Genomic DNA, 11884 nt, shown 5'->3' on the forward strand with positions numbered 1-11884 from the left:
TGGGGCCTCTCTCCCCTCCAGACAGACACACCTTGGCTTCTGTGGTCAACCCCAACACAGCTAGGTCCTTCCCTTAGGGGCCTCGGCCCATCAATCAGCCCCAGACTAACTCCTGTCCGACTTCCTGACACCCCAAGATGGATGGCATCAGTGTACGCAGGATGCTATATCCTTTCATTAATTCTCTTGTTAGCATGTAGCGATAGCGCTGGGATACGGTTGTGTTTTCATCTGTTTACTTGAGGTACCAGGCCTTTCACACTGGAGAAATAGTTGAGCAGGTCAATAGTTAATCAGTTTTCAGGATAGGCTGCTAAAAAGGGCAACTCCGACACATTTAACATTTGGGTTGCTATAATGAAGTATTTAGCAATCTCCTACACAGTTTTAGTGTATATCATAATTTCATGTATATTGATTCTTTAGTGATGAGGAGGATCCCTGAGATGACGAATAAAATCTGTAGTTTTTTGATCATAGTGGAACTCGCTGCTCTATGTTGCTCTGGTTGTCTAATAACATCTGGAAATATTTCAAACAGACGCTCAAAAACCTAATGACATTTACAGCCAGCTTTCTCCAATATAGTTCTGTTGTTCAGGGCTCAAAGTCCCATGATTCCATTCTGCAAAACCACTCCCACCATCACCGATGAAGTTGCGTGGACATATATTTTTATGGTTACTGCTATCCGGGATCCTTGAGACGTCACTACCCTGAACCCTAACCTTAACCCCTATCCTTACCCTAACCTTAACCCTTAACTTAACCATTTTAAATGTCAACTTCAATGGGGTAGGCACGTCCCAAGGATCACTAATTGCAAGGAACATATTTTCGTAGCGAATGACTTGTTAACTTTTTTTATTAGTTCCAATAGGTCTTCAGTGTTGTTGGATGGTTGCTTGGACAGTTCAGTTATATTTGGCTTCTTTTTTTTTTTTAAACACTTTATTTCAGATGCAGCAGGGTTAGCTATGTAGCTAGCTAGCTTTGCGTAATATTAGCACCAAAGATACAGGCTTCAAGCATCAGAGACTAGGATTCCGTAGTGATGTGCCTGTACATTTCATAACACGCCTGCATGTTTTTTGACTGTTGTTTAAGACAGTCACTAAGATTAAACTTGGCTCTAATTGTTGCAAACACTATTATTTCTGATACAGCAGTCAGGCTAGCTAACTATCAGATACAGTAACTTAGTGTAATGCAATTGATTGGTGACAATTTTAACATTTAACATTTAAGTCATTTAGCAGACGCTCTTATCCAGAGCGACTTACAAATTGGAAAGTTCATAYATATTCATCCTGGTCCCCCCGTGGGGAATGAACCCACAACCCTGGCRTTGCAAGCGCCATGCTCTACCAACTGAGCCACACGGGACCAATGACATGAACATATATTCAGCATGATATTCATGCAAACATTATAATATATTTACAACCCAAAAGTAAAGTGAAATGGACTTATAACTTATGACATAAGCTTCATCTGAGCTTGCTAGCCAACTAAACTAACTGAAGATTGGGCAGAGCATTGCATCTTGGGAGGTGAAATGCACTCTGGGAATTGTAGTATACTGTATATGAGGGCAATGCCGGTGATAAAAAAAAATACAAAAACAAGGAATTGTGCAGTATGACTAACAAACATGATAGAAAATGTATATAAAATCTCACAGTTGTGCATTTATACTAACATCATAATAACTGGTTATAAAGTGGTGGAATTGTCCTTTAACAACATAATTATGTGATTATGTGTTAAAATTGGACAACATACAGGTCAATAGTTATTCAGCTCTCAGGAGTTGGTTGCTTAGGAACAATTATGTGATGTGTTAAAATTGGAAAACATACATTCCAGGGGTTCGAGAACAACTCAGGAAAAAAACACAAGGGCCCTCTCTTTCTCAAAATGACTCAGTAGCTCCATTTCAGTGAGTGGGCCGCCGCTGAACAGAACCCGAAAATGAATGCCCACTATTTTAACACCACACACTTCTATGCAAATAAACCCTGCRCACGCTGCAGGACACTTCAAATGGGCCTTTTTCAAAACCCACAACACCGAATCTCCTAACACTGGGAGAGAGAGAAAGCCAGGCATTTATAGTGCCGCAGATTGCCACACAAAGAGTTAAACAGAGACAGAGACAGGGAGGGAGAGGACTGAAAGACATGCAGCCCTTCTCCAGTGACGGTGATGAATGAGTGGATCACAACGCGTTTTGGAGGAGGCCGCTGCATCCACAGAGGGGGGCTGCTAGTCCTCGAATGACATGACTGACAGCTCAACTCACTTGCTCCTCCTTCAACCTTCTCCTCGATATATCACAGACGGCCATTTTATAGTTGGGGGATACTGTAGATATTGACAATGGGACAGTGAGGGAATGTATGAGGGAATGTGTATCTATGATCTATATAGCAAGGCGCAGTATACCGATCCGGAAGCTTAAAGAGAGGCCTGGGTAAAGACTGTATGAAATCCAACGCAAGTACTTAAGCTGTACTGTTGTAGGGCAATGGCCTGCATGACAAGCTAGTCGTGCTTACAAAGGACAAAAACATCTTCCATTCTAGGCCCCATTGCAGTGGTGTTCAACCGATGGAAAACTTTAGTATTTTCCCCTTTGATTTGCTCCAGAGGAAACCCCTGAATGGGCAGTTTAATATCACCACATATCTGAGAAGCTGCTGATGCTGCAGTATGATGTTCATTTTATTTAGATTAACTACCCCATAATACAATAGCCAACCATGCCCCAATCGAAATAAATCTCTTGTAAAGTTAAGGGCAATTTTTGTTTTTTGTTGGATCAGTTCATTGCCTGGAATGGGCAACAGTTCAGTTCAAACAGGCCATGTGCACAATGCTTTACAAGCATAAGCAGGCATTTTTTAGACAAAGCTTTTATACTATATGTTACATTGTTTGCTCCTTTGGAAGTGAATCAGAAGATGGCCCAAATTGCTTTTTAATGCAGCTTTTGTCCCTGGGGCAGAATTGCACAGCTACTTACCAAAATAACATAAACAACACCAGAAAAAAAGACTCCTGGGTGTTGAACGAGCTCAACCACATTTGAGGGAGCATAACTCAAGAGGCAATTTTTGTTTCTGATAATATCACCTAAGTACACTTCGCAGGGTAGAGGGTAGATGCCGAACACGCTGGTGAAGGACCATGTTTGGCAGTAGTGGCCTGAAAGTGGCTAGCCTACTTGGACTTCTAATTTGTGCTGAGACACATTCTCTTTAATTATTACTTGTCAGTACCCCTCATAAGCTGATTTGATGGGCGGGGGGGGGGGGGGGGGGGGGGGTTTAGCTGACAAGACAGGGCGCTTAAGCTACGTGACCTAAGTAGTTCTCCTTTAATCCAACCTGATATTTATCTTACAAGTTAGGTGGCCACTGAAAATAATCCTTTGTGCAATTATAGTGACATAAAGCATTTTAATGCTAATTGCAGAGGCTTGGTGCTAGGACCAAACAACACAGCCAAGCTTGACTGTAATTGCGTTTCCTGTTAGGGCCCTTCATAAATATCCTGAGGCCTACATGCCACAGTATGGCGGCTATTTGTTTCCCTTTCTGTCAGGGTCATTTGGATTGGGCAGAGGGATACTGAAATATTGGATGGACTTCCTTCAGACCTGTGTATTCTGCAAGTGATTGCCTTGGCCAGTAGCCATCCATAGAGGTAAGTGCTCTTGCAGAGGAGTATTGAGCTAAACTGAAGTGCAAGTTATCATTTAATCCCAGTGTCAACAGAACCACGGATATAAATTAAGAGCCCGCTAATCAAACAATTAACATGGATTCCAATTATAACACTGAGGATTTCTGGGCCTCCATACTTTATCCATCATTATTATTGCCTTCAAATCAGCTGCTTTAATTTTATTTGCCACCACAACTATTCAATGTGGCCTAACTTGTAATTTGCATGCTTTGCATAATTAAAAACTAAAATGCTCAACAGATTTTTTCTGGTGTTTAGGCATGGCATGGGTGATTCTGTGCGATAATGATTCAAAGGGAAAAAACTATTCTGAACATGTACATTTGAACGAGGCACATTTTCTGCTTACCAATAAGTTTAATATTTCCCTAATTAAAACAATGTTTGGAGTTCAGTAATATTTCTCTATATTGCAAACTGACGTTTTTTCAGAGGATGGAAAAAGTTATGCCACTAATGAAAACTGAGTATGGATAGAATATATACAGCGAGGTTACTAAACTGTAACTGTACTCACGTTCACATGCATCGCCCTTCTGATGAAATCCCGCTTTGCATATACATTTCCCTATAGGCACCAGCCATTCCCCCTCTGCGCTGCAGTGCATCTTGGGAGAGTTGTCGGCCTCCTCCTCGGCGTCACTGACACACATGCCCTCGACCTCGACCAGAGAGGAGAACTCTGACCCCGTCACTGTGTCTGGGAAAGTGGCCAGGTTCTCAATGATGGACCAGCACTTCTTGTAATAAACTTTGACAGAGACCAGAGCGATGCATGCCCCTACATCCTGGAAGGCCAGGTAAAACCCTCGTCTGGACAGCGGCCCAATGATGCGCACTTCTGTATTCAGCTTCATCTTCCTCTCTCCCAGGTCCCCCTGGGTGAAGCTCTCGTCTGCTGCGATTGTGTCGATTTTCACATACTGGTTCTCTCGTATATTCCTGCCGACCTCCGAATCGGTTTCCTGATAATACAAGTTGAATGTCTCCTTGCACGTGCCCACCACACCGGGTAGACTGTTACAATCCCTCAAAGTGAACTTCAGTTCCACAAAAATCCTTTGGGCATCGCCCTTCTCTATCCAGCTAGTCCGAAGCCAGTTGTTCTGATTGGGCTCCATGACCTGACAAACCTGGTATGTGCGAATGGGGGTGTAGTTTTCATCCAACCCGCTGATCTCTTCCCACTAAAAAAAGAACAGAGCACAAGTTTGGTAAATATATATTGATTGGCTCTCATCAGCGATATATTTTTGCAACGAAATCAAAACCCAACGATGTAAATGACGGACGGTTTTTATGTCCTACTGTGGTATTGTTTCAACGCAGTGTCTTTGTGTGTAATACATAGTAATGAAGTAGTGTAAAAGCTGCACAAATGAATAATAAAGGTGCATACAGGTGGTGCAGCAAAATGTTATTCCAAGTACATAGGGAAAGAAAAGACCTGTTATTGGAGCACTTTCTGAAAAATGTGTCATCCATTATGCTTTTAATCTATTTGGAAATGAGTTTGCAACTATTATACATAACCCATAAACGTATATCACTGTTATTCTGAAATCAGGCCCAAAGAAATATTAGGAAATAATAACAGAAACTAACAGAGTAAATACAGTGCCTTCAGAAAGTATTCATACCCCTTGACATATTCCACATTTTGTTGTGTTACAAAATAAATCTACACACAATTCCCATAATGACAAAGTAAAAACATGTTTTTAGAAATGTTTACAAATTTATTGAAAATGAAATACAGAAATAACTAATTTACATAAGTATTCACAGTCACATACATGTTAGAATCACCTTTGGCAGAGATTACAGCTGTAGGTCTTTCTGGGTAAGTCTCTAAGAGCTTTCCACACCTGGATTGTACAATATAATTTTTTTTATTATTCAAGCTCTGTCAAGTTGGTTGTTGATCACTGCTAGACAGCCATTTTAAAGTCTTGCCATATATTTTCAAGCTGATTCAAGTCAACGTCATCTTGGTAAGCAACTCCAGTGTATATTTGGCCTTGGGTTTTAGGATGTTGTCCCAATGAAAGCTGAATTTTGTCTCCCAGTGTCTCTAGGATTTTGCATGTGCTTAGTTCTATTCCATTTATTTTTATCCTAAAAAAACTCAGTAGTCTTTGCCGATGACAAGCATACCCATAACATGATGAAGCCCCCACATGCTTGAAAATATGAATAGTGGTACTCAGGGATGTGTTGCGTTGGATTTGCCCCAAACAGAAATATTTCTATTCAGGACAAACATTTAATTTCTTTGCCACATTTTTTGTAGTTTTACTTTAGTGCCTTTTTGCAAAAAAATATGCATGTTTCCTTCCTCTCCGGCAACTGAGTTAGGAAGGGCACCTGTATCTTTGTAGTGACTTGGTGTATTGATACACCATCCAAAGCGTAATTAATAACTTCACCAAGCTCAATATGCTCGACTGAGGGACCTTACAGATAATTGTAAGTCTTGGGTACAGAGATAATGTAGTCATTCACAAATCATGTTAAACACTTTTATTGAGTGAGTCCAAGCAACTTATTATGTGACTTATTAAGCAATATTTTTACTCATGAACTTATTTAGGCTTGCCATAACAAAGGGGTTGAATACTTATTGACTGAAGACATTTCAGCTTTCAGTTTGTAATTAATTTGTAAAAATGTCTAAAAACATCACTTTATGAGGTATTTTGTGTAGGCCAGTGGCACAAAATCTCAATTGAATCAATTTCAAATTCAGGCTATAAGACAACATCATGTGGAAAAAGTCAAGAGGTGTGAATACTTTCTGAAGGCACTGTGAGTATACCTGATAAGCATAAAAACAAATAATGGCTCAATTGAGATTACTTCCATACCTGACTTTCCAATCACATTACTTGATTTTGTATTTCTTTTTTAAAGGTTTTAATTTATGAAAATGTAAAAATATTTAGGGGGAAGCTATTATGGAATGTTGACTTGAGGCCTAGCCTACATCAAAAACAAAATGAATATCTCTTCACTTAAATGCCACCCATCCAATAGATTTTCAGGACTGCTACTACTGACATCAATTAACATAAACAAACATCCCACCCAAATGGTCTTTGTCGAACTCAGTCCGACACTGTGGACATTTTTTAAAAGCTTGCCTCTGGATAGCGTGGCTGTCAATTACCGAGAGGCACATATGCATGGTAATGAGTCAGCCAGATATAATTATACTGGACCGTGTTGAAATTTCCCATTCCAATTAGCCCTAGATTTTCCTCGTTAGTAGGCCTACAAAGCCCATTCCCGACACCAATAAAAAAAATCTGACTACGAGTTATGAGATAGTATGTCCTAACTATTAGATAGTAAGTCATTATTATGAGATATATAAATCATAATTCTGAGATATGTAAGTCATAATTCTGAGATATGTAAATCATAATTATGAGATATGTAAGTCATAATTATGAGATAGTAAGTCTGGATTTTAAAGGGGCAATCTGGGATTCAAACAAAAACAAAAACAAAACTCATTCCCTGCCAATTTTTTGGGTAAACAGCTGAGGAATGGTGCAGGAGAAATGAAACCACTCTCAAACATAGACGCAAGGACTCTCACATATGGAAGCAAGGACTGACCATCCATGATAGTATAACCATGTTTTGAAGCTGTACCATTTTTGTTTACAATTACATTGTTTACAAACAATGGAGTAAAATAAGCATATATTTGGGGTTCTGATGGGGTAAGAACGTTGCTCATGCATTTCTAAGTTACATTCCTCAATAATAAATGGCTATACAGTATATTAATAATTTAAAAGTAAAAAAAATTGATGTACCAATCCCAGATTGCCTCTTTAATTGAGGCACCAACTCACATAAAAAAAACGTTTTAAGACATTAATATGGAACAATATCACCACAAACTCTGTCTCTCTCTCACACACACACACACACACACACAACGTGTGATTGACTTTAGGACATACGTAAGGTTGTCCTTGAAAGTTGCGGAGGTCCTGATGCAAAGTGCACATTGGATTCATGTAATACAGATCGCCTAAATGCATATCATTATAATGATTTACATATCTCACAATTATGACATACTATCTCATAATGACTTGCTATCTCATAATTATGACTTACTATCTCATAATAATAACATACTATCTCATAATAATGACTTACTTTCTCATGACTCGTAGTCAGATGTATTTATTATTTGTGGTGGGAAAGGACTTCCACATGGAGCATGATAACGGTGAAAATAATAGGGTTGATTTAAGTATTTTATGTTAATGTTCTCAGAAGTGTGTAGGCTAGTTAGTGTCCGTCCCACTTACCCCACTAGGAGGATAGGATATCCACTCCAGCTCTGTCTGCTGCGCCTTGGAATCCAACAGAATCACTAGCGACAGGAAATAAAATGGTAGAGCAGGCGATTAAATCTCTGAATGTTTTCACTGTCTGTTCGCTGAATATTACTAATAATCTATAAAAGTCTACTTTGCGGCTAGATGAGTAGACGTATGACCCACTTTCTGCAGCCAGATATTAAAATGAACAATTACAGGCTGAGCAGACGGGCATTGATGGCGATACCTTTCACCTAAATGACACTGCATGAGAATACTGCTATATATTCAAGACATTGCAGCACCAAACACTGGATAAACACATTTTCCTTCCTATAAAGACTTTGGACAACTTGTAACGTTATCTTCATTTATCTGAAAAGTAAGTGTTGTGTGTGACAACTTTGTGTTCCATGTAGCCTGCAAACCACATAACATGAGGTAAAATAGCAACATTTTTCAAATCGATCTGTGTGTCTTTTAAGTATGCATGCATGCTGGTGCAATAAGGTTAGACGAGAACACCTGCCTCTATACGTAAATCTAGCACATTAAAAAGCAACGCATGAGTCCTTGCTGTGCCCGGGCGACAGGCGTACTAACAACAAGAAAATTATCCCAGAACAGTTCAGATGTAGTCAACCAACGGCGACATGAATTTGGTGTAAAGTGTCACTTGTAAAATATATCGGGTATAGGCATTCAATAGATTATTAGCGGGTAGTCACGGCCGAACCATTCACCGAATACAGCCTGAGAGCGCACTGCCGATTTGTCTCCCTAGAACGCAGGGCCGTGAGAGAGTATGTTTGATAACGGCGTTATTATATGCTTAAATATCTGTTAAATATATTGATCAGACATACGACCATATATATAGCCCTATATGCTTTTATTTTTTATTTTTTCTACAATTTACACAGCCACTTTCAAACTTCAGACGGACACTTCAGTAGACTATGTCAGAATCAATACAGTGTGTTTACGAACACAATAATCCCGGTTTAAGTGAAGGTCAACGGCTTGGTGCCATTTTAATCTTATTTCTCTCCTTCCAATTGTATTTATTTATTAATACGCGTATTTCTTTAGCAAGATGAACATAACAGTCTTTGGTTTATTTCAACAGTTCATAGTGATCTTCCTTTCTTTCGCTCTGTGTATGTGATATAGATAGACTTTCCTTGCGCGCTCTGAGCATGCCAGTTTGTAGAAAAACTGATTTATTTAAGGTATTTCAAACATGAACTCCTGTAATGACAAGGAGGTTTACTGTGTACCATATTTATGGTGTCTAATGCGGTAGTAATTAGCCTATCCAACGATCATAGGAGTTAAGTCCTAGTCATAATGTATGTATGATCTGACACTGAGTGGCATGACAGTCTTCCTAAATGTAGACTTGTAGCCTTGAAAACTAAAATGTAACCATCGTCCGTACGGAGCCTTTTTTTGATTGGGTGCCATGCGTAAAAGCCTGCTAAAATAGCCTACAACGGACCGTTTGTCACACAAACGCTGTGTGAATGCGCACAGAGACTGCGATCTACTGCGTAACAACACTGTAAGGCACTGAACTAATGGCATGACATATTGCATTTTACAGATTTCACTAATTCAGGAATGATCGTTCGTGCGCAAGCAACAGAATGTCAGGATGTGCGCTGTCTTTGGATATCACTTCGCGCCATTGCCGATCAGTTTTCGGGATGTAGCCTGGATGATGAGATGGTATCAAACTTTATTACATACCTTCTTTCGCATTCTGTGCTTTTCCAGTGTCCATAAAACAACATAAATGAATGCAAAATGTAATCCACAAACACGGAATCGACGTGGAACCCATGTTGTAAATGGAAGTTAGCTAGACAGTATTCGCTTTTCCACCGTGGCGTGTGCTTCCCATTGACGACGCTAAACCCCCTGCTACTTTAGGTTAATGTACAAGAAACTGCCGTCTCTCACTCAAATAGCATCAGCAGCTGCTGGGCGGGGACTGTAACACAACCGATGTCACTAAACTAAACTGATAGAGGAATTATCCACTCACAGCTCGTAGAAAAAGATCATGTGCAAGCTTTGTGACCAATACATTCTTTGCAGATTCTGTTCTTAGACATAAGGCATAAAGTATGATTTTAGGAAATGTTACAGTCTAGTCCTCTTTGGCCAAGTTGGACCTCTTTTGGGTAATATGATGGTAAAAAGCTTTTATTTCTGTACAAGACAACACATATTTTTATCAGCATACATTTCCTTAGCCTAGACCAAAAATATCAATAGTTCTATTTGACCCCGTCTCTCTCTCGCTCGCTCGCTCTCTCTCTCTCCCTCAATTCAATTTCAATATAAGGGCTTTATTGGCATGGGAAACATATGTTAACATTGCCAAAGCAAGTGAAGTAGATAATAAACAAAAGTGAAATAAACAATCAAAAGTAACAGTAAACATTACACTCACAGACGTTCCAAAAGAATAAAGACATTTCAAATGTAATATTATGTCTTGTAACGTAGTGCAAATAGTTAAAGTATAAAAGGGAAAATAAATAAACATAAATATGGGTTGTATTTACAATGCTGTTTGTTCTTCACTGGTTGCCCTTTTCTTGTGGCAACAGGTCACAAATCGTGCTGCTGTGATAGCACACGGTGGTATTTCACCCAGTATATATTGGAGTTTATCAAAATTGGGTTTGTTTTCGAATTCTTTGTGGGTCTGTGTAATCTGAGGGAAATCTTTCTCTCTCTTTGTCTCTCATCTCTCGAAGTAAGGGTTTGAGGATGAGGGTTGGAAAAGGTAACATACTCAATGGTGGAAAAAGTACACAATTATCATACCTTAATAGAAAATGACTCAAGTAAAAGTGAAAGTCACCCAGTAAAGTACTATTTGAGTAAAATGATAAAAGCATTTGGTTTTAAATATACTTAAGTATAAAAAGTACATGTAATTGCTCAAATATACTTAAGTATCGAAAGTAAAAGTATAAATCATTTCAAATTCCATTAAGCAAACCAGACGTCGCCAAAAAAAAAAAAAGAAGTACGGATAGCCAGGGGCACGCTCCAACACTAAGACATCTTTTACAAACGAAGCATGTGTTTAGTGAGTCCGCCAGATCAGAGGCAGTAGATGACCAGCGATGTTCTCTTGATAAGTGAGTGAATTAGACCATTTTCCTGTCATGCTAACCATTTAAAGTGCAACAAGTACTTTTGGGTGCCAGGGAAAATGTATTGAGTAAAAAGTACATCATTTTCTTTAGGAATGTAGTGAAGTAAAAGTAAAAATKGTCAAAAATATAAATAGTCAAGTAAATTACAGATACCCTAATAAACAACGTAAGTAGCACTTTCAAGTATTTGTACTTACATACTTTACACCACTCTATATCAAAGCATGTGGTGCATTAACTTGAAATAACAACATATATACACTAAACTTAAGGGGCATCTGGGCAAATAATGTTGTGTTCATAACTTGTTACCATTGTTTACCATGTTACCGCTTGATTCTGTGCTGTAATGTATTGAATTGAAATTAATGTATTTGGGGTAACAGACATATACAATAAAATGTACAATGTGGACCCAGAGGATATCACTTTGAAATTATTCATTAAAACGCTTGTTTCCAAAGTGGTCCTCGATCGTAAAAACAATAGCACATACAATGCAGTATGGAGTAACATGCTAGTAAGGAGCCTCCATTTTAAACTCCACAGCACCATGTATTTTTGTATTTGCTGAGAAGAGTGAGTAGAGACAGTGAGACACAGTTG

At 38.9% G+C, this 11884-nt stretch overlaps 1 protein-coding gene across 1 annotated transcript in view; it reads right to left on the bottom strand.

Moving 5' to 3' along the window:
* The window catches only part of LOC111972944 (ephrin type-A receptor 7-like), a 30632-nt gene extending 20589 nt beyond the window's left edge, over positions 1-10043 (bottom strand). Inside the window, exons 1-3 of the mRNA XM_024000053.2 lie at positions 9852-10043; positions 8088-8152; positions 4271-4940 (exon numbers count right to left, since the gene is read on the bottom strand). Of these exons, the coding sequence (XP_023855821.1) occupies positions 4271-4940; positions 8088-8152; positions 9852-9945 (829 nt within the window). The 5' untranslated portion in view covers positions 9946-10043. The remainder of the gene's footprint in view (positions 1-4270; positions 4941-8087; positions 8153-9851) is intronic.
* Between the last annotated feature and the right edge of the window lie 1841 nt (positions 10044-11884).

Source organism: Salvelinus sp. IW2-2015, linkage group LG14, assembly GCF_002910315.2.
Source record: "Salvelinus sp. IW2-2015 linkage group LG14, ASM291031v2, whole genome shotgun sequence".
Lineage (NCBI taxonomy): Eukaryota > Metazoa > Chordata > Actinopteri > Salmoniformes > Salmonidae > Salvelinus > Salvelinus sp. IW2-2015.